General features: G+C 43.1%; 1 protein-coding gene across 2 annotated transcripts; it reads left to right on the forward strand.

Annotated features, from left to right (window-relative positions):
• The first annotated feature begins 5,294 nt into the window (after window positions 1-5,294).
• Window positions 5,295-23,394, forward strand: LOC110521928 (homeobox protein Dlx4a). Of its 2 annotated transcripts, none has more exons than XM_021599902.3 (3): window positions 5,295-5,944; window positions 9,150-9,346; window positions 22,813-23,394. In XM_021599902.3, the coding sequence occupies exons 1-3, from the start codon at window positions 5,608-5,610 to the stop codon at window positions 23,062-23,064; spliced, it is 786 nt and encodes a 261-aa protein (XP_021455577.2). In that variant the 5' UTR covers window positions 5,295-5,607; the 3' UTR covers window positions 23,065-23,394. The 2 variants fall into 2 exon arrangements, with proteins under 2 accessions (XP_021455577.2, XP_090088348.1); XM_090232222.1 differs by lacking the exon at window positions 22,813-23,394 and adding an exon at window positions 19,096-19,875 and having other exon boundaries at window positions 5,321-5,944.
• The last annotated feature ends 212 nt before the right edge of the window (window positions 23,395-23,606 follow it).

Consider the following 23,606-nt stretch of genomic DNA (forward strand, 5'->3'; position numbering starts at 1 on the left):
GTTGGGATGGTGTTCTTCGACTTGCAAGCCTGCCCCTTTTTCCTCCAAACATAACGATTGACAAACAGTTATATTTTTGTTTCATCAGACCAGAGGACATTTCTCCAAAAAGTACCATCTTTGTCCCCATGTGCAATTGCAAACTGTAGTCTGGCTTTAATGCGGTTTTGGAGCAGTGGCATCTTCCTTGCTGAGCAGCCTTTCAGGTTATGTGAATATAGGACTCAATTTACTGTGGATATAGATACTTTTGTACTTGTTTCTTCCAGCATCTTCACAAGGTCCTTTGCTGTTGTTCCGAGATTGATTTTCACTTTTTGCACCAAAGTACGTTCATCTCTAGGAGACAGAACACGTCTCCTTCCTGAGCGGTATGATGGCTGTGTGGTCCCATGGTGTTTATACTTGCGTACTATTGTTTGTACAGAGGAACGTGGTACCTTCAGGCGTTTGGAAATTGTTCCCAAGGATGACCCAGGCTTGTGGAGGTCTACAATTTTTTTCTGAGGTCTTGGCTGATTTATTTTGATTTGCCCATGATGTAAAGAAAAGAGGCACTGAGTTTGAAGATAGTGCTTGAAATACATCCACAGGTACACATCCAATTCACTCAAATTATGCCAATTAGACTATCAGAAGCTTCTAAAGCCATTCTGTAAACAATTTTAGAAAAAATGACTTGTGTCATGCACAAAGTAGATGTCCTAACCGACTTGCCAAAAGTATAGTTTGTTAACAAGAAATTTGTGGAGTGGTTGAAAAATGAGTTTTAATGATTCCAACCTAAGTGTATGTAAACTTCCGACTTCAACTGTGTATACTGTACAATGAGGAATTCAACAAACAAAATACTAGTCTTCTTCCATTTTTTTAATCATTGCCCAAACCCACAAGGTGTATAAACAACAACAATAAATAACAATAAAATAATATAATAGATACAAAACATAAACGTGAAGAACATAAATCAATCAACTCTAATTAGCATATGAGGAAGTGTTTGTGCAAGTGTGTGTGCATGGCCTTTGCAGATGTATTTCTCACATATGCAGCACATAGTATTTGTTTTACAGTCCTTCTTTGGTGTGCAGAATTGGCATCTCCTCCTCTTGCCTGCCCCAGCTGCAATCTCAGGTGGATCAGGACAAGATTCAGCCCCCAGAAAATCTTTCACAAGCGCTGCAGAGGCTGATGTGCGGGGGAGGCACTCCCTTCTTTGAATGTGTGGGGTTACAAGTGCCTTTCCCAGCTGCTCCAGGAACACCCTCCTCTTGTTTCGCTTATCAGGCATCCAGGTAGGGTTGATCTTCGTGATCTCCATATCACGAAGGAATTGTATGAGGACACATCAATTATGTTATGGAAGATGACTAGGGGCCAGCGGGCAGTCATCCACCTACAGCTGTAAGTTCCAATCACCTTGTCCAGGTTGTCCACGCCTCCTTTGTTGTGGTTGTAGTCCAGGATGATGGCTGGTTTCCTGTCCTCACGATCACTGATCTCAGCCGTGTTTTGTGCAGTGTGCTCAGGAGGACCACATTCTTGTTCCTCCTGGATATCTGAAAAAATCTGATCTGCGACCTGTTGGGCACTGAAACGTGCACTCATGGCCTCAGCAAAGAGAGAACTGGGGGGACTGTCATCTGCAGCACCTTTACAGCCTCTGACTGCATTCCCCATTAGTAAACAATGCTTTCAAGAAAATTGTATTTTGTCTGAAATGCTGTTTATTTTGTCTGAAATGGTTTTTATTTTGTCTGTGAGTCATGTGTGGAGTCATGGAGGGTAAATGCTTCACATGCACAAGAAGGTTTTAGTTTTGTCTGAGTTCAATCAGTAGCACACATAATCTCAATTTCTCATAGTGTGTGTGTGTGTGTGTGTGTGTGTGTGTGTGTGTGTGTGTGTGTGTGTGTGTGTGTGTGTGTGTTTCTGTTTTTTGTGGTGTGTAAATTATTTTATAACTGCTGGGTCAAAAATGACCCTATAAGACAGTCTTTGTGCCCTGGTGGTGTACAGCTTTCATGGAAATATGAACAAAGGTGATGTTTCACTTTTTCTAATGTTGGGGTCATTCTCGGAAAAGTCATCACATTTCAAGTTGAAAAAATATAATTTAATTTGCTGTTAAAATTAGTGGAGGGCAATTTTTTACGATTAAGAAAACACAAGGGTTAAGCCTACTCTGCATTTGTATCCTCCTAAAACAGGTGTGTTATCATGCATTTTCATGTATTTCCTGCAATAAACAGATTGTCATGATCATTGGTTGAATTAATGGACCAAGGAGCAGCGTGCATAGAGTTCCACATGTTTATTAGATGAAACTCACAGAAAACAATAAAGCGCAAAACGAAACGTGAAACTAATGTAGTGCTCGCAGGCAACTAGACATAGACAAGATCCCACAAAAACCCAGTGGGAAAAGGCTGCCTAAATACACCGCTCAAAAAAATAAAGGGAACACTTAAACAACACAATGTAACTCCAAGTCAATCACACTTCTGTGAAATCAAACTGTCCACTTAGGAAGCAACACTGATTGACAATACATTTCACATGCTGTTGTGCAAATGGAATAGACAACAGGTGGAAATTATAGGCAATTAGCAAGACACCCCCAATAAAGGAGTGGTTCTGCAGGTGATGACCACAGACCACTTCTCAGTTCCTATGCTTCCTGGCTGATGTTTTGGTCACTTTTGAATGCTGGCGGTGCTTTCACTCTAGTGGTAGCATGAGACGGAGTCTACAACCCACACAAGTGGCTCAGGTAGTGCAGCTCATCCAGGATGGCACATCAATGCAAGCTGTGGCAAGAAGGTTTGCTGTGTCTGTCAGCGTAGTGTCCAGAGCATGGAGGCGCTACCAGGAGACAGGCCAGTACATCAGGAGATGTGGAGGAGGCCGTAGGAGGGCAACAACCCAGCAGCAGGACCGCTACCTCTGCCTTTGTGCAAGGAAGGAGGAGCAGGCGGAGCACCGCCAGAGCCCTGCAAAATGACCTCCAGCAGGCCACAAATGTGCATGTGTCTGCTCAAACGGTCAGAAACAGACTCCATGAGGGTGGTATGAGGGCCCGACGTCCACAGGTGGGGGTTGAGCTTAAAGCCCAACACCGTGCAGGACGTTTGGCATTTGCCAGAGAACACCAAGATCGGCAAATTCGCCACTGGCGCCCTGTGCTCTTCACAGATGAAAGCAGGTTCACACTGAGCACATGTGACAGACGTGACAGTCTGGAGACGCCGTGGAGAACGTTCTGCTGCCAGCAACGTCCTCCAGCATGACCGGTTTGGCGGTGGGTTAGTCATGGTGTGGGGTGGCATTTCTTTGGGGGGCCGCACAGCCCTCCATGTGCTCGCCAGAGGTAGCCTGACTGCCATTAGGTACCGAGATGAGATCCTCAGACCCCTTGTGAGACCATATGCAGGCCCTGGGTTCCTCCTAATGCAAGACAATGCTAGACCTCATGTGGCTGGAGTGTGTCAGCAGTTCCTGCAAGAGGAAGGCATTGATGCTATGGACTGGCCCGCCCGTTCCCCAGACCTGAATCCAATTGAGCACATCTGGGACATCATGTCTCGCTCCATCCACCAACCACAGACTGTCCAGGAGTTGGCGGATGCTTTAGTCCATGTCTGGGAGGAGATCCCTCAGGAGACCATCCACCACCTCATCAGGAGCATGCCCAGGTATTGTAGGGAGGTCATACAGGCACGTGAAGGCCACACACACTACTGAGCCTCATTTTGACTTGTTTTAAGGACATTACATCAAAGTTGGATCAGCCTGTAGTGTGGTTTTCCACTTTAATTTTGAGTGTGACTCCAAATCCAGACCTCCATAGGTTGATAAACTATGTAAAGAATTTAATAAGAATATTTCATTTATTCAGATCTAGGATGTGTTCCCTTTATTTTTTTGAGCAGTGTATGATCCCCAATCAGAGACTACGATAGACAGTTGCCTCTGATTGGGAACCATACCAGGCCATCATAGAAATGAAAAAAACTAGACTACCCACCCTAGTCACACCCTGACCTAACCAAAATATAGAATAAAAATGATCTCTAAAGTCAGGGCGTGACACAAATAGTGAAAATGATTGTGTTACACAAATATGAATATGGCAAACCAATTGATATGCCAACATTCGTTATAGACTAAATGTTTCAATATTATTTGAAAGAAATATAAGCCATCATTATGGGATAGGCCTATTTATTTCCACCGAATAGCAGGCGTTGGAACATGATTACATAGTCTACAATATGAGGATGAATGGTCTACCATAACGACTACAGTATTATTTTTATTTTCTTATTACTGTGTAGGCTAGTGTAGTGTAGGCTAGTGTAGGCTAATAGTCAGGCTATCAAAATGATTCAGGGAGTCTCTGTCCTGAAACGTTAGCTTCTGCGCGTTGCTCAATTGTTACCAAAAGCAGCATAGGCTAGAGCTCTGGCATAGGCTATGTTCCTACACGTTGACAGCACCTGTGTCATTTAGACTTGTGACTGAATTACATAAAGTGACAACTCTAAATGTGCCATTTAGGCCTAATGATTTAGAGCGTTCATCACGGACAAGGTTGATAGATAGGGGCAGCCTCTCTTCCTTCTTCAGAAACTATCAGTAATTACAACTTGTCCTCTCACCAAGCACAACCTCCTAAAGAATGGTTTCCCATTTGTTGCATTTTTGTTTAAAAAACATGAATCTTGTATGTTGTGCGTTATACATGTGCTGGGAAATAATATATGTGTGTGTGTGTGTGCGTGTGCGTATTTGATGTTTTATCTTGATGTGCATCTGAGCGTTTTGATTAAGTCACATTTATAGCCACTGTGTTGAGCTTCTGTGCCCTCCCTTGAGTCTAGGTATGCATAGGCTAAATCACGCATTGGCGCCAGGTGTAAATTAAATGTATAGGCTTATCATGTAGCTATGTGTATTGCGTATTAATTAGGCAGGTATACATATATAATAATTGATTATCCTTTGGTCTAATTTGCGCGCAAAAGGTTTGTCCTTACGTAAAAACATCGCTGGCAAAGTTGTCAAGTTTGTTGACAATCTTTGCAAACGCTAAAAGGCTACATAACAAAATCTAAACATACTTGACATTAGATTAGCCTAGTTAATATCTGTTACAGTAGGCCTATCTTCTCATTTAGCATACATTGTTTCCAAATTCTGCTGCATTGAAATGTCATTACTGCCCAAACTGGAAGACGGACTTCTTGTAGTTTATATTAATCTTGTATTGTTTGGCCTCCGGGCAGGATGACATGATTAGCCACCGCAACCAATGAGCAGGCGCGCTCGTGTATGCCAAGCGAGGTAGCAACAAGTTTAAACCATATGCACAAAGTGTTCAGAGAAACAGTGAAGGTTTTCCTCTTCTCTTTTTTAGAGACGATAAAATAAAGGGACTGCATAATTTAGAATCTGGAGACAAACGGAAGGATTTAGGAAATAACGTCGTCACCTTAGCTTCGTGCTCTTGGTGTTTTTGTTAGGTAGCCTAACTTCCCTTCTCAGTGGATATGCATCGGTCCCATCTGTAGCACTCTATGGTGCCCTTAACTGCGCCTCGAGTTTATGGAACTCCGCTCAATGATGACAATGAGTTCATTGTCGGACAGTCTGGTTTCTTCTGATCCGTCAAAATCGGCCTTTCTGGAGTTCGGACACGGCTATCCCGGGCACCAGCAGCATCCCCCCGGCTTATCCCACAACATCTATCCAGTGCACGACTTGCATCCCGTCGGACCCTCGCAGCACGACAGCTCCTTTTCTTCCAGCGCGTCATCCTATGGCCGCACGCTAGCCTACCCCTACCACAGCACTGTAAACGCACACCACCCAAGTACCTACCTGCCATACCAGCACAGTAGCCACAACAACGGTCTGGGACGCACGAGAATAGAGGAAACAGGTACGTTTTAAAAACATCGGTGTTGACATTATGGAGTTTATTCAATGTTTGTTGCCATTTTCAAGATGTAGTTACAGTGGCGAAGGCTATACGGACGCGAGGGACTTCAAAATTAGAATTGGGCACTTATATAGCCTACCTAAACCCTATCAGAAGTCTACAAATAAACCACTAATGAAATATAGGGAATGCATAACATATAGCAGGCAGCGTTACGGAAACAGTGTTCTGACCTAAAGTTATTAATTAATAGGATAGTAATTTGTAATGCAAAACGCCCTTGTTCCCATGTCACATATGTAGTCTATAACACCTGAGCACGTTTGAAAATATTTTATTTTTAAGAGTCAATAGTTTACAGGCTACTGAACTTCAAGATACATGCATGGATAAAGCAAGGGACTGTTCTCGTCTCAAATTGAAATGAGAATCCATTTTCATAAGATTTCACATTACCTAGGGCTAATGTGTAGCCTATTTCACCATTTTAATTAATAGTCTAATCTGATATTAGGACAGACCTAAGGGTAGGCTACTACTGGTCAGTTTGCATTTATATTATTGGGCCGCGATACAGGTCGGTTGATTGCCACAATAATTAGCCTACTCTGGGTGATGATACAGGTCACATGCAGCCGACATGGGAGGGAAAAACCGAGCCACTAAACATTTTATCCTGTGGTCTCCCACAAAGCACAGGGCCCAAACAAAACATGTAATCTGAAAACCATTTACCTTTGATGACGTTATTGCTTCTGTGATCCTACATTACTTAATTGATATGTTAAAATACAGATAGCCGCATAGGACTAATGAAAGAGTTACATCATTTTACCTCGTTTTAAAAAAAAATCAAAACGTTAAACAAAATACATACAGCATTAATTCCAAGTAGTCTAATGTCAATGATCAAAATAACCCTGTCTCCAGGCCTATACATAAAATCAAGTTGTTTAGAATGGCTAGTCCTATTTGAAGTATGAAGCTGTTTGGGACTAAAAACTCGAAGACATTCAGATAGGAATCAACCTCTCAACAACAACAAAAAAATATGATGAGTGAGCTCGCTTAGCAGCCTATTTATATTTACACAACATCAAAAACCTGTGCAGTAATTGGCAGGGAATGTCATCCATCTATCGTCGACTGACTGTGACATCTCCACTGCACTGTTGTCTATTGCCATGTTCATCAACTCTATCCAGGTAAGTCAGTTAAGAACAAATGCTTATTTACAATAAAGGCCTACCGGGGAGTAGTGGTTTAACTGCCTTGTTCAGGGGCAGAATGGCAGATTTTGACCTTGTCAGCTCGGGGATTCGATTCAGCAAACTTTCGGTTATTGGTCTAACGATCTAACCACTCGGCTACCTGCCGCCCCAATGCAATCTCACAGGCATTTCGTGTGTTGGCCATGTTAGAAAGTCAATAAGTTTTTAAGGCCCCAGACATTATAAACATTGCAGTCCTCTTGAACATTAACAGATTCATTATGTTATTCTTAGTTCTGATTAAAAGCTGGTCATTGTTCTGAACAATGTATTATAATTATTTTTATGATGATAATATAACCATGTAATGATTAGTTTAATTCCTACCAATGACAATATAATGGCCCAATAATAATAAAGGAAACTATTGCAACAAATGTTATATCAACATTGATTACCATTTGTATGTTGCAATTATTTTTTGGAATGCATAGTTTTAGTTTTAGTGATTTTAAAGGTGCTACACGGGATTTTTATTTTTGCATTGTAATTTCAAAAAATATCCATAACATATCTGTCGCTAATAGTGGAATATTAGTGTTTCACAGTATTACTTACTCCCCAGTGTTGTGATTGGCTGTGATATTCGCCCATTGATTTCTCGCGCTAGAGTGGCATCTATTGTCAAACTAGGAAAGCTGTTCTGACTTTGTGGCTGTGTTATCTAGTGGAAATCGCTCTGTTATTTCCTGTTTGCTCAAATTCCACACTGTTCGCTCAATTTCACTGAATAGTGTAGGGAATCAGTGTACATCTAAATCTCTGTGAAATATATTTTCAATAACAACAAATGTAGTTTATACAGCTGTTTGAAGCTGGTGGGCCAAAACAAAAGAACAGTTTCTGCATAGTCACAAAGCAAATTGGCCAGTTTTACCTATATTGTTGGCTTTTCAGTGTAACATTTCTAGTGTTGATTCAGGTGTTAAATCAACACTCTGCCATCCTGCCATCTTCCGACCACAGGTCCATCTACCTTAGCCATTGGGCTACCTACCTCCTACCTAAATTCTCTGCAATTATTGTTCAACTTAGCAAATCAAATCTAAATCTTCTGCCCCTGTAAAACAAAAAGTTAAGTATTTATTTGATTTATTTCACCTTTATTTAACCAGGTAGGCTAGTTCAGAACAAGTTCTCATTTGCAACTGCGACCTGGCCAAGATAAAGCAAAGCAGTTCGACACATACAACAACACAGAGTTGTTGTTGGAATAAACAAACATACAATCAATAATAGTAGAAAAATCTATATACAGTATGTGCAAATGAGGTAGGATAAGAGTGGTAAGGCAATAAATAGGCTATGGTGGCAAATGAATTACAATATAGCAATTAAACACTGGAATGGTAGAATGTGCAGAAGATGAATGTGCAACTTGAGATACAGGGGTGCAAAGGAGCAAGGTAAAAAAAAAAATACAGTATGGGGATGTGGTAGATTGGATGGGCTATTTACAGATGAGCTATGTACAGGTGCCGTGATCTGTAGATGAAGTAGATGAAAGATTAACCTCCTCTCACTATTTCACTGGTTGTATTATAAGGATGGATTCATACAGTGTCATGTTACTATGAATGTCTTGTGGGGCCTAACGCAGCTGTTTCCCTAAGCACTAGTCGGTACCTGCACTCTTCATAACAATGGGAATAATGGGGAGCAATATGCAGTCATTATATTCCTCATGCTCAATTATCTCTTTTGCCACATGAGATAGAAAAGAAAAGTTGAGCTCTTGCCCATTGAGGGCAAATTAAATGGCATAACTTAAACATGTATTATTCATTAAATGTATGATTATTATGATGATCATTATTATTATTATTGCTGTTGTTGTTGTTGTTAATATTGTTATTATTATTTCCAAATGTCTGACCTCAATGGGACTTCCTGGTGAAATAAAATAAAACCTTTCCTTCTTCATCCTTTTGAAGAGCTTGAGAAGCCAACCACGGTGATCGAGAACGGAGAAATTAGACTGAACGGAAAAGGGAAGAAGATCCGAAAACCTCGGACCATCTACTCAAGCTTACAACTGCAAGCGCTCAACCAGAGATTCCAGCAAACCCAATACCTTGCGCTACCTGAGCGAGCCAATCTGGCAGCAAAATTGGGACTAACTCAAATGCAGGTACATATTTCTGTATTTTGGGCCAATTTAATTAGTCTATTTCAGTTATTTTTACTGATTTAACTGTTCCATGAGGTGTTTATTACAAGAGGCTCTATTTACAATTTTGGTGTCAGTCTCTTTTTAAACATGGTCTGTATAGGTCTCAATAGTTTGAATGGAATAAATGGGCAAGCATTACACAAACGGTTCACAAAGTGAACAATTCCTATGGCCTGTTGTTTACTCGAGTCGGGCAAAATGTTCCTTCTTTGTAAGCATCTCATCTCTCAAGGTGGTGAGAGGTTTAGTCAAAATGATGTGCATGCCCATTCTCAACGCCTTCTCTTTGCATCTAGGCTACAACACTATATGCATAAGTGCTTGATTAGATACTGTTAAGGCCAAATGTCTCATTAAAAATGAGAATGGAGCCTAATGTTATGGAGTTGTGTAATTTAAGGCTTTGAGAATTTCCACTCTAAGTAGTTAAAGTTTTCCGATGCTGTATTATTTAACATATAGGAGAAAACACTGGAACATTATGTTCCTAGGTATCACCCTCCATTAGTTTGATGTCCTGCCATGTTCATGGAGGTGTTAGCCTACTCTCTCTGCCTGTAACTGATATTGTTTCCCCTCCTCAGAGGGAGGCACACACTTTCATGTATATTTGAATGCAACATGGCTGGAATGGCAGGTCCCCGTTGGTAGCGAGGCAGCAGAAGTGCAGGGTGTATCACTGTCCTGTATTACCGCTACTTGTCTTACTACTGTGTTATCTATCTCCTACTATTACTTACTTACTCATCTGGGCCTGTATTCACTATGGGCCAGTTTCCTGGACACATGAAGCATTGTCCTGGACTAAAAAAACTGTTTCAATGGTGATTCTCCATTGAGCATGCTTTTCAGTCCAGGTCTAGGCTTAATCTGTGTCTGGGAAACTGTCCCAAGTCTCCAGAGTAGGATTGCTGATCTAGGATACATTTAGCCTTTTAGATCATAATAAATATGATTATGGACAGGGGGAACCTGATTATAGATCAGCACTCCAATACTCTTGAGACGCTTTATGGATACGGGCCCTGAGCTCTCATTCCTTGAGGATTTTAGAGGTAACACTCCAGTCTCAGTCATCTCCTTTAGCCTATATAGCTCTTGGTTCAGTTTAAAGCCCTCAGTCTCTCAGCCAATGGGTTCCTTTTTGTAACTAACTCCTTACTTCTCACTAAGCACTGTCTGTCTGGCAAGGGAAGAGGAAGGGACAGGGGGGAACGACCGCGGCCATTTTGTCTGTCAGTAGGAATAGAGGAAGAGAGCTTAGCAAGTTATCGCGTCACATTTTGTATAAATATTGTCCCAGGAAGTTTTTGGGTTCCCGAAATGAGAGAAAAATTACAGCAAAGAAAGTACAGACTTTGGTAGGGCTACATTCTTTTTAATTTGGGAGAGTTTACTGCTTTCAACCAGGTAATAATTCTATATTTCTTGAAATCTAGAGATCTCCCTTACTATGTTTGCCTGGGGATTTAAAAAATACTTAATGGCTAATCCAAAGAGAGTATGATGAGAATGCTGCTTTTCTTCAATTGGAGTAAAGATTGTTTTTGGCGTATTGACGGATATGAAATGCAGTAATTTATCCTCTGCGGTAAGAGACCATTCTGAACCTGTAGAGTCCGTGATGTGCTGCTAAGAGAGAGCCTTAGTAATTCCATGTAAGTGCCACACGACAGATATCTGAGAAAGCGTAAAGAGGTGAATTTTTGCAAGATGAGCACTTTTTTACCATACTTTTTCAAATATAGTTGGAGTTGTACACATATATCTGAAAGTTGCATTTAATTGGGACTTTAGAGACATGATATGTCTAGTATATAAATGTCATGCACACGGCCATGGCGCCAGGCCGCCAAAACAGAGAATCAATGGCCTCCTTTTCTCTCACAAAGTTGTACCCCTCTACCCCCACTGCCCCTCCCTACGCTCATCTGTAAAACTGCACTTACCAACTTTCTCCTTTTTTCTAAGAACATTTTTTCCAAACATTCGCTCTTTCATTCCTTCTTCATATCTATTCAACACCCTCTTTCTCTCTCCTAAAAAAACTGGCACCTTTGCAAAATTATCCTACAGTGCCTTGCGAAAGTATTTGCCCCCCTTGAACTTTGCGACCTTTTGCCACATTTCAGGCTTCAAACATAAAGATTTAAAACTGTATTTTTTCGTGAAGAATCAACAACAAGTGGGACACAATCATGAAGTGGAACGACATTTATTGGATATTTCAAACTTTTTTAACAAATCAAAAACTGAAAAATTGGGCGTGCAAAATTATTCAGCCCCCTTAAGTTAATACTTTGTAGCGCCACATTTTGCTGCAAGTACAGCTGTAAGTCGCTTGGGGTATGTCTCTATCAGTTTTGCACATCGAGACTGAAATTTGATCCCATTCCTCCTTGCAAAACAGCTCGAGCTCAGTGAGGTTGGATGGAGAGCATTTGTGAACAGCAGTTTTCAGTTCTTTCCACAGATTCTCGATTGGATTCAGGTCTGGACTTTGACTTGGCCATTCTAACACCTGGATATGTTTATTTTTGAACCATTCCATTGTAGATTTTGCTTTATGATGCTGCCACCACCATGTTTGACAGTGGGGATGGTGTGTTCAGCTGTGTTGCTTTTACACCAAACATAAAGTTTTGCATTGTTGCCAAAAAGTTCAATTTTGGTTTCATCTGACCAGAGCACCTTCTTCCACATGTTTGGTGTGTCTCCCAGGTGGCTTGTGGCAAACTTTAAACGACACTTTTTATGGATATCTTTAAGAAATGGCTTTCTTCTTGCCACTCTTCCATAAAGGCCAGATTTGTGCAATATACGACTGATTGTTGTCCTATGGACAGAGTCTCCCACCCGCTGTAGATCTCTGCAGTTCATCCAGAGTGATCATGGGCCTCTTGGCTGCATCTCTGATCAGTCTTCTCCTTGTATGAGCTGAAAGTTTAGAGGGACGGCCAGGTCTTGGTAGATTTGCAGTGGTCTGATACTCCTTCCATTTCAATATTATCGCTTGCACAGTGCTCCTTGGGATGTTTAAAGCTTGGGAAATGTTTTTGTATCCAAATCCGGCTTTAAACTTCTTAACAACAGTATCTCGGACCTGCCTGGTGTGTTCCTTGTTCTTCATGATGCTCTCTGCGCTTTTAACGGACCTCTGAGACTATCACAGTGCAGGTGCATTTATACGGAGACTTGATTACACACAGGTGGATTGTATTTATCATCATTAGTCATTTAGGTCAACATTGGATCATTCAGAGATCCTCACTGAACTTCTGGAGAGAGTTTGCTGCACTGAAAGTAAAGGGGGCTGAATAATTTTGCACGCCCAATTTTTCAGTTTTTGAAATTGTTAAAAAAGTTTGAAATATCCAATAAATGTCGTTCCACTTCATGATTGTGTCCCACTTGTTGTTGATTCTTCACAAAAAAATACAGTTTTATATCTTTATGTTTGAAGCCTTAAATGTGGCAAAAGGTCGCAAAGTTCAAGGGGGCCGAATACTTTCGCAAGGCACTGTATATACACTGAGTATACAAAACATTAAGAAAACCTGCTCTGTGTATCAAGAATGGTCCACCACCCAAAGGACATACAGCAAACTTGTCACAACTGTGGAAAGGATTGGAGTCAACATGGACCAGCATCCCTGTCGAAAGCTTCTGACACCTTGTAGAGTCCATTCCCCGACGAATTGAGGCCATTCTGAGGTCGAAAGGAGGGCAACGCAATATTAGCAAGGTGTTCCTAATGTTTGGTATACTCTCAGTGTACGTATATGCTAAATATGAAGAAGCACTTCTCGAAACCTCTCTGATATGGGGCGGCAGGTAGCCTAGTGGTTAGTAACCAAAAGGTTGCTGGATCGAATCCCCGAGCTGACAAGGTAAAAATCTGCTGTTCTGCCCCTGAACAAGGCAGTTAACCCACTGTTCCCTGGTAGGTTGTCATTGTAAATAAGAATTTGTTCTTAACTGACTTGCCTAGTTAAATAAAAATAAAAATATTATGTTACCTGGGAGGAGGCAGGAATTATTGATAAGGTCATATTGATAAGGGAGCTAGATATATTGGAATCACTCATGTATTCTGGCCTTCCATGAGCAGCAACCACCTGGCAGATTATGCATAGTCTTTTTTTGCACCAGAAACACTCACCACCACTCGCCAGTCACCACACATTTAACTAAGGAGAGTGGTTTCCCCAAATTGTACGGTACACACATTGGTATTTAGTTGGATATGTGGGACAGGATTTTCCTGGCATGATTTCTTAATTACCAAACAATTACCAAACATTTCAGACTGAAAGCCCTTGTCAGCTGAGTGTTGCTGTTGAAATCTAAAACCAATATTTCCAATTATTATAGGAAAAGCTACTTACATTAGCATGCTGTTGATTGACATTAGGGTCAAATTAATTCATAAATATATGTTCGATGCAATTCGGCATTAAAGGGGTAATCAGCAGTTGCTATATCACTTTTGGACTAAATTAATGATATGTACCCATTGATTCTTGAAGAATATAACTCATAAAGACCTCATGAACTTAGTTAAACAGTCCTACCCATAAGAACCCAAAATATAAGCTTGTTTTCCTCCAGTGGTTTATGTGAGACTTGGTTTTTGTTACATCTGCAAGAACTGTTAATTATATTGCTGGCATGGAATGTGATACACCGTTTTAATTAATATACCCATTTAGTCAGTGTTAAAATACACTGGAGTGTGTTTAAAAAATTTTTGGAATCATGTAGTAACCAAAAAATTGTTAAACAAATGAAATATATTTTATATTTGAGATTCTTCAAAGTAGCCACACTTTGCCTTGATGACAGCTTTGCACACGCTTGCCATTCTCTCATCCAGCTTCATGAGGTAGTCACCTGGAATGCATTTCAATTAACAGGGCTGCCTTGTTAATTTGTGGAATTTCTTTCATTCTTAATATGTTTGAGCCAATCAGTTTGTTGTGACTAGGTAGGGGTGGTATACAGAAGATAGCCATGGTAAAAGCCTTGGTAAAAGACCAAGTCCATATTATGGAAGGAACAGCTCAAATAAGCAAAGAGAAACAACAGTCCATCATTACTTTAAGACATGAAGGTCAGTCAATTCTGAAAATTTCAAGAACTTTGAAAGATTCTTAAAGTGCAGTTGCAAATGATGAAACTGGCTCTCATGATGATCGCCACAGGAAAGGAAGACCCAAAGTTACCTCTGCTGCAGAGCATAAGTTCATTAGAGTTACCAGCCTCAGAAATTGCATCCCAAATAAATGTTGAGTTAAATGAGTTCAATTATTATTATTATTATTATTTGTATTTATTTTTTCACCAGGTAAGCTAGTTGAGAACAAGTTCTCATTTACAACTGGCCAAGATAAAGCAAAGTAACAGACACATCTCAACATCAACTGTTCAGCGGAGACAGCATGAATCAGGCCTTCATGGTTGAATTGCTGAAAAGAAACCACTTACTAAAGGACACCAATAAGAGACTTGCTTGGGCCAAATCTGTCCTTTGGTCTGATGAGTCCAAATTTGAGATTTTTGGTTACAACGGCTGTGTCTGTGAAACACAGAGTAGGTGAACAGATTATTTCCGTATGTGTGGTTCCCACCGTGAAGAGGAGAGGAGGAGGTGTGCTGGTGTGGGGATGATTTGCTGGTGACACTGTCTGTGATTATTGAGAATTCAAGGCACACTTAACCAGCATGGCTACCACAGCATTCTGCAGCAATACACCATCCCATCTGGTTTGCGCTTAGTGGGACTATCACTTGTTTTTCAAAAGGACAATAACCCAACACACCTCCAGGGCTATTTGACCAAGAAAGAGAGTGATGGTGTGCTGCATCAGATGACCTGGCCTCCACAATCCCCCGACCTCAACCCAATTGAGATGGTTTGGGATGAGCTGGACCGCAGAGTAAAGGAAAAGCAGCCAACAAATGATCAGCATATGTGGAAACTCCTTCGAGACTGTTGGAAAAGCATTCCAGGTGAAGCTGGTTGAGAGAATGCCAAGAGTGTGCAAAGCTGTCATCAAGGGTGGCTACTTTGAAGAATCTTAAATCTAAAATATATTTTGATTTGTTTAACACTTTTTCGGTTACTACATGATGTGTTATTTCATAGTTTTGATGTCTTCACTATTATTCTACAATGTAGAACATTTAAAAAAATAAAGAAAAACCCTGGAATGAGTTGATAGGTAATGTATTTCTTTGGACTTGACTCAAGTCTTGACCACGTTCTACTTGGGACTCGACTTGAGACTCTGACCTTATGACTTGAGACTTTCTTGTGACTCGTTTAATAGTGACTTGGTCCAATCTGAAAGTTTGTAAAGACTGCCGCATTCGGAAAGTATTCAGACCCTTTGACTTTTTCCACATTTTGTTACATTACAACCTTATTCTAAAATGGATTAAATAGTTTTTTCCCCTCATAAATCTACACACAATACACCATGATGGGGCCTCCCTAGTGGCGCAGTGTTGCAGTGGTCTAAGGCACTGCATCACAGTGCTAGCTGTGCCACTAGAGATTCTGGGTTCGAGTCAAGGCTCTGTCGCAGCCGGCCGCAACCGGAAGACCCATGGGGCGGCGCACAATAAGCCCAGGGTCGTCCAGGTTAGGGGAGGGTTTGGCTGGCAGGGATGTCCTTGTCCCATCGTGAAATAGCGACTCCTGTGGTGCGCCGGGCACAGTACATGCTGACACGGTCGCCAGGTGTACGGTGTTTCCTCCGACACATTGGTGCGACTGGCTTCTGGGTCAAGTGGGCATTGTGTCAAAGAAGCAGTGCGGCTTTGTTGGGTTGTGTTTCGGAGGATGCACGGCTCTCGACCTTTGCCTCTCCCGAGTCCGTATGGAAATTGCAGCGATGAGACAAGACTGTAACTACCAAAATTGGAGAGAAAAAGGAGTACAATACCCCATGATGACATGGGGTATTTTTTTTTAATTTTGCAAATGATTAACAAATAATAAATAAACAACATAAGTATTTGCAAAAGTATTCATCCCCCTTGGTGTTTTTCATATTTTGTTGCATTACAACCTGTAATTTAAATGGATGTTTATTTGGATTTCATGTAATGGACAAACACGAGTGAAATTAAATAAATAACTTGCTTCAAATCTTTTTTTTTTAAAGAATGGAAAAGTGGTGCATGCATATGTATTCACCCCCGTTGCTATGAAGCCCCCAAATAAGATCTGGTGCAACCAATTTCCTTCAGAAGTCACATAATTTGTTAAATAAAGTCCACCTATGTGCAATCTAAGTGTCACATGATCTCAGTATATATACACCTGTTCTGAAAGGCCCCAGAGTCTGCAACACCACCAAGCAAGCGGCACCATGAAGACCAAGGAGCTCTCCAAACAGGTCAGGGACAAAGTTGTGGGGAAGTCTAGATCAGGGTTGAGTTATAAAAACATATCAGAAACTTTGAACATCCCACGGAGCACCATTAAATCCATTATTAAAAAATGGAAAGAATATGGCACCACAACAAACCTGCCAAGAGAGCCCACCAAAACTCACGGACCAGGCAAAGAGGGCATTAATCAGAGAAGCAACAAAGAGACCAAAGATAACCCTGAAGGAACTACAAAGCTCCACAGCGGAGATTGGAGTATCGGTCCATAGGACCACTTTAAGCCGTACTCTCCACAGAGTTGGGCTTTACGGAAGAGTGGCCAGAAAAAAAGCCATTGCTTAAAGAAAAAAATAAGCAATGTCGGAGAGTCCCCAAGCATATGGAAGAACCGTACTCTGGTCAAATGAGATTACAATTGAGCTTTATGGCCTTCAAGGACAACGCTATGTCTAGCACAAACCCAACACGTGTCATCACCTGAGAACACCATCCCCACAGTGAAACATGGTGGTGGCAGCATCATGCTGTGGGGATGTTTTTCATCAGCAGGGACTGGGAAACTGGTCAGAGTTGAAGGAATGAGGGAAATTCTGGAGGGAAACCTTTTTCAGTCTTCCAGAGATTTGTAGACTGGGACCGAGGTTCACCTTCCAGTAGGACAATGACCCAAGCATACTGCTAAAGCAGCACTCGAGTGGTTTAAGGGGAAACATTTAAATATCTTGGAATGGCCTAGTCAAAGCCCAGACCTCAATTCAATTGAGAATCTGTGGTATGACTTGAAGATTTCAGTACACCAGTGTAACCCATCCAACTTGAAGGAGCTGGAGCAGTTTTGCCTTGTAGAATGGGCAAAAATCCCCATGGCTAGATGTGCCAAGCTTATAGAGACATACCACAAGAGGCTTGCTGCAAAAAGTGGCTCTACAAAGTATTGACTTTGGGGATGCATGCTCAAGTTTTCTGTTTTTTTTTATTTTATTCCTTGTTTGTTTCACAATAAAAAATATTTTGAATCTTGAAAGAGGTAGGCATGTTGTGTAAATCAAATAATTACCACCCCCCAAAAAAAATATATTTTAATTCCAGGTTGTAAGGCAACAAAATAGGAAAAATGCCAAGGGGGTGAATAGTTTCGCAAGCCACTGTATACAGACCCTTTACTCAGTACTTTGTTGAAACACCTTTGGCAGTGATTTCAACTTTGAGTCTACTTGCGTATGACGCTACAAGCTTGGCACACCCGTATTTTGGGAGTTTCTGTCATTCTTCTCTGCAGATCCTCTCACGCTCTGTCAGGTTGGATGGGGTGCGTTGCTGCACGGCTATTTTCAGGTCTCTCCAGAGATGTTCGATCGGGTTCAAGTCCGGGCTCTGGCTGGGCCACTCAATGACATTCAGAGTCTTGTCCAGAAGCCACTCCTACATTGCCTTGGCTGTGTGCTTAGGGTCGATGTCCTGTCTGAGGTCCGGAGCACTCTCGAGCAGGCTTTCATCAGGGATCTCTCTGTACTTTGTGCCGTTTATATTTCCCTCAATCCTTACTAGTCTCCCAGTCCCTGCCGCTGAAAAACATTCCCACAGCATGATGCTGCTGCCACCACCATGCTTCACCGTAGGGATGGTGCCAGGTTTTCTCCAGACGTGATGCTTGGCATTCAGGCCAAAGAGTTCAACTTTGGTTATTTCTCATGGTCTGAGAGTCCTTTTCCTTTAGGTGCCTTTAGAGTTGCTTCCGTCTAGCCACTCTAACATAAGGCCTGATTGTTGGAGTGTTGCAGAGATGGTTGTCCTTCTGTAAGGTTCTCCCAGTGACCGCCAGGATTTTCATCACCTCCCTGACCAAGGCCCTTCTCCCCAGATTGCTCAGTGTGGCCGTGCGGCCAGCTCTAGGAAGAGTCTTGATGGTTCCTGTCACGCCCTGGCTTTAGTATTCTGTGTTTTCTTTATTATGTTGGTTAGGCCAGGGTGTGACATGGGTGATTTATGTGTCTTGTTTTTCCATGGGGTTTTGTAGTCTGTGGGGTTGTGTTCAGTTGAGTGTTCTAGGTAAGTCTATGGTTGCCTGGAGTGGTTTTCAATCAGAGGCAGGTGTTTATCGTTGTCTCTGATTGGGAACCATATTTAGGCAGCCATATTCTTTAGGTATCTTGTGGGTGATTGTTCCTGTCTCTGTGTTTTGCACCAGTTAGTACTGTTTCGTTTTTTCCACGTTTTCTTATTTTGTATAGTGTTCACGGTTTCATCTTTTATTAAAGATGTTTATAAATAACCTCGCTGCATTTTGGTCCTCCTCTCCTTCCCAGGAAGATTGCAGTTACAGAATCACCCACCACAACAGGACCAAGCGGCGTGGTGACAGGCAGCGGCAGCAGGAGCAGCGCAAGGAGGAATGGACATGGGATGATGTGTTGGACGGCAAGGGTTGCTACACTTGGGAGGAGATCCTGGCGGGAAAGGATCGCCTCCCATGGGTACAGGTGGAGGCAGCTAGGAGAGCAGAGGCAGCCGGAGAGAGGAGCCGGCGATACGAGGGAACACGGCTGGCAAGGAAGCCCGAGAGTCAGCCCCAAAAATTTCTTGGGTGGCACACAGGAAGTATGGCGAAGCCAGGTAGGAGACCTGCGGCAACTTCCTGTGCTTACCGGGGGGCTAGAGAGACCGGGCAGGCACCTTGTTATGCTGTGGAGCGGTGTCCCCAGTGCGGGTGCATAGCCCGGTGCGGTACATACCAGCTCCTCGTATCGGCCGGGCTAGAGTGGGCATCGAGCCAGGTGCCATGAAGCCGGCTCTACGCATCTGGTCTCCAGTGCGTCTCCTTGGGCCGGCGTACATGGCACCAGCCTTACGCATGGTGTCTCCGGATCGCCTGCACAGCCCAGTGCGGGCTATTCCACCTCGCCGCACTGGCAGGGCAACCGGGAGCATTCAACCAGGTAAGGTTGGGCAGGCTCGGTGCTCAAGAGCTCCAGTGCGCCTGCACGGTCCGGTCTATCCAGTACCACCTCCACGCACCAGCCCTCCGGTGGCAGCTCCCCGCACCAGGCTTTCTGTGCGTGTCCTTGGCCCAGTACCACCAGTGCTGACACCACGTACCAGGCCTGCAGTGCGCCTCGCCTGTCCAGCGCTGTCAGAGCCTTCCTCCTCTCCAGCGTCGCCTGAGCTGCTCGTCTGCCCAGCGCCGCCTGAGCTGCCCGTCTGTCATGAGCCGCCAGAGTCTCCTGTCTGTCATGAGCCGCCAGAGTCTCCCGTCTGTCATTAGCCGCCAGAGTCTCCCGTCTGTCATGAGCCGCCAGAGTCTCCCGTCTGTCATGAGCCGCCAGAGTCTCCCGTCTGTCATGAGCTGCCAGAGTCTCCCGTCTGTCATGAGCCGCCAGAGTCTCCCGTCTGTCATGAGCCGCCAGAGTCTCCCGTCTGTCATGAGCCGCCAGAGTCTCCCGTCTGTCATGAGCCGCCAGAGTCTCCCGTCTGTCATGAGCCGCCAGAGTCTCCCGTCTGTCATGAGCCGCCAGAGTCTCCCGTCTGTCATGACCTGCCAGTCTCCCGTCTGTCATGAGCCGCCAGAGTCTCCTGTCTGTCATGAGCCGCCAGAGTCTCCCTTCTGTCATGAGCCGCCAGAGTCTCCCGTCTGCAAAGAGCCGCCAGAGTCTCCCGTCTGTCATGAGCCGCCAGAGTCTCCCGTGGAGCATGGAGCAGCCAGAGCCGCCAGTCAGCATGGAGCAGCCAGAGCCGCCAGTCAGCCAGGATCCTCCAGAGCCGCCAGTCAGCCAGGATCCTCCAGAGCCGCCAGTCAGCCAGGATCTTCCAGAGCCGCCAGTCAGCCAGGATCTTCCAGAGCCGCCAGTCAGCCAAGATCTTCCAGAGCCGCCAGTCAGCCAGGATCTTCCAGAGCCGCCAGTCAGCCAGGAGCCGCCAGTCAGCCAGGATCCGCCAGAGCCGCCATTCAGCCAAGAGCCGAAATTCAGCCAGGATCCGCCAGAGCCGCCATTCAGCCAGGATCCGCCAGAGCCATCAACCTGCCTGAGCTATCTCTTAGTCCTGGGCTACCTATCAGTCCTGAGCTACCTATCAGTCTTCAGCTAGCCCTCAGTCTTGAGCTACCCCTCAGTCTTGAGCTACCCCTCAGTCTTGAGCTACCCCTCAGTCCCGAACTACCCCTCAGTCCAGAGCTACCCCTCAGTCCCGAACTACCTCAGTCCCGAGCTGTCCCTCAGTCCATAGCTGCCCCTCAGTCCAGTGGGGCCCTTTGTTAAGGTTACTAGGCCGAGGTCGGCAGTGAGGGTCGCCACTCAAGGGACCTAAGTAAACCAGGATCTTCCTAAGACTAAGACTGTGATGGAGTGGGGTCCACGTCCCGCGCCGCCACCGTGGACAGACGCCCACCGAGACCCTCCCCTATGGGTTTAGGTTTGCGGCCGGGAGTCCGCACCTTCGGGGGGGGGGGGGGGGTACTGTCACGCCCTGGCCTTAGTCTTCTGTGTTTTCTTTATTATGTTGGTTAGGCCAGAGTGTGACATGGGTGATTTATGTGTCTTGTTTTGTCTACGGGTTTTGTAGTCTATGGGGTTGTGTTCAGTTGAGTGTTCTAGGTAAGTCTATGGTTGCCTGGAGTGGTTCTCAATCAGAGGCAGGTGTTTATCGTTGTCTCTGATTGGAAACCATATTTAGGCAGCCATATTCTTTAGGTATCTTGTGGGTGATTGTTCCTGTCTCTGTGTATTGCACCAGTTAGAACTGTTTCGGTTTTTCCACGTTTTCTTATTTTGTATAGTGTTCACGTTTTCATCTTTCATTAAAGATGTTTATAAATAACCACGCTACATTTTGGTCCTCATCTCCTTCCCAGGAAGATTGCCGTTACAGTTCCAAACGTATTCAATTTAAGAATGATGGCGGCCACTGTGTTCTTGGGAACCTTCAATGCTGCAGACATTTTTTGGTACCCTTCCCCAGATCTGTGACTTGACACAATCCTGTCTCGGAGCTCTACGGACAATTCCATCGACCTCATGACTTGGTTTTTGCTCTGACATGAACTGTTACCTGTTGGACCTTATATAGACAGGTGTGTCCCTTTCCAAATAATGTCCAATCAATAGAATTTACCACAGGTGGACTCCAATCATGTTGTAGAAACTTCTCAAGCATGATCAATGGAAACAGGATGCACCTGAGCTCAATTTCGAGTCTCATAGCAAAGGGTCTGAATACTTATATATTTATGTAAATGTAATATTTTTTGCAAAAATGTATAAAAACATGTTTTTTCTTTGTCATTATGGTGTGTGTGTGTGGGTTGATGAGGGAAAAACAATTTAATATGTTTTAGAATAAGGCTGTAATGTAACCAAATTTGGAACATTTGAAGGGGTCTGAGTACTTTCCCGATTGCACTGTAAATGTAATTAATTCAAGACATCACAACAGTATTTCTGTCATTGGCGTGTTTGGGGTGACACTCTTGGGCAGCCCTTGCGAAATGTGAGCTATCTGAGCCGTGTTTTCCACTCATCTCCACAATCAATTGCAATTCATAATTAGATTTTACCAGAGATGCTTTTACCACGCTGTGGGTGTTGCGGTTACATAAACGTCTCACCAGGCTCTCTCCATATCAAAATATCTCTATAAATTCTCTGCATTGTTCGTAGAATGGGGAAAACACCCTTAAAGGAATGCCAAACGTATTGCTTGCCTGGTCTGTAGTGCGGTTTACAGTTCATTCTCCTGGCAACCTGAACTCACCCACCAGCTTTATTTTGTCATTCTTGTGAATGTTCTGTTTTTAGTCCAACGTATTGGTTTCAAATGGAAAATATTTATATTATTCCTTTTCGCTAACAATGCAGTCAAAGCCTACAGTTATAATTTGAATAATGTAATGCTCTATTTGCCAGTATGCTGGCAACATGCAAAGGTACATAACAATATTATCAAATAACAATTATATTAACAACAATGAGGCTATTATAATAATAGCCTAATTGCAGGCTTAATATACTAAATTGTATTTATTGTTGCAGGTTAAGATATGGTTCCAGAACAAACGCTCCAAGTACAAGAAGATCATGAAGCATGGCCCGGGCGGACCGGAGGGAGAACACCTGCACCCTGGGTCATCTGGGTCTCCGTGTTCCCCGGGGATGCCGCCACTTTGGGACGTTTCCATGGCAAATAAGGGGACGCCTGCGCAATCCGGTGGATACATGAACAATTTCGGACACTGGTACCCAAGCCACCACCAGGATTGTATGCCGAGAACTCAAATTATGTGATGGGATGTGGACAATGGGATGGAATTCTATCCGCTCTCCTTAACTGACTTTACTCAATCTCAACATTTAGATTCGTGTTTTGTCTCCTCTTGTACATGAACCGTGTAGCATATCCCCTTTTAAATGTAGCTTCAAGCCACAGCTATCACATTAGAGTCTTAATTTTTGAAACGGACGTTTAAAGGTCTTTTGCTTGAATTTCATCCGAGGTTTTGCCTACAATTTCATGGACATGAAGAAATGACTGCACGGATTTTGCCTTGGGGGCTTATGTGGATCTGGAATTTGAATGCAGTTCAGTTTCAAATAAAGCCTCAGTGGTCAACTATGCACTGCAATAATATCTATTTTTACGAAATGAGCAATCCGAAGATTTCAGAAGTTTGAGCATGAAAATGCCTAACCCTAACATCGTCATATATATATATATATATATATATATAATCGAATTTATGTATTTGCATCAAATATTTAAATCATATATATATATATATATATATATATATATATATATATATATATGACGATGTTAGGGTTAGGCA

This window comes from Oncorhynchus mykiss, chromosome 4 (genome assembly GCF_057628025.1).
Source record: "Oncorhynchus mykiss isolate SJ-2025 chromosome 4, ASM5762802v1, whole genome shotgun sequence".
Classification (NCBI taxonomy): Eukaryota; Metazoa; Chordata; class Actinopteri; order Salmoniformes; family Salmonidae; genus Oncorhynchus; species Oncorhynchus mykiss.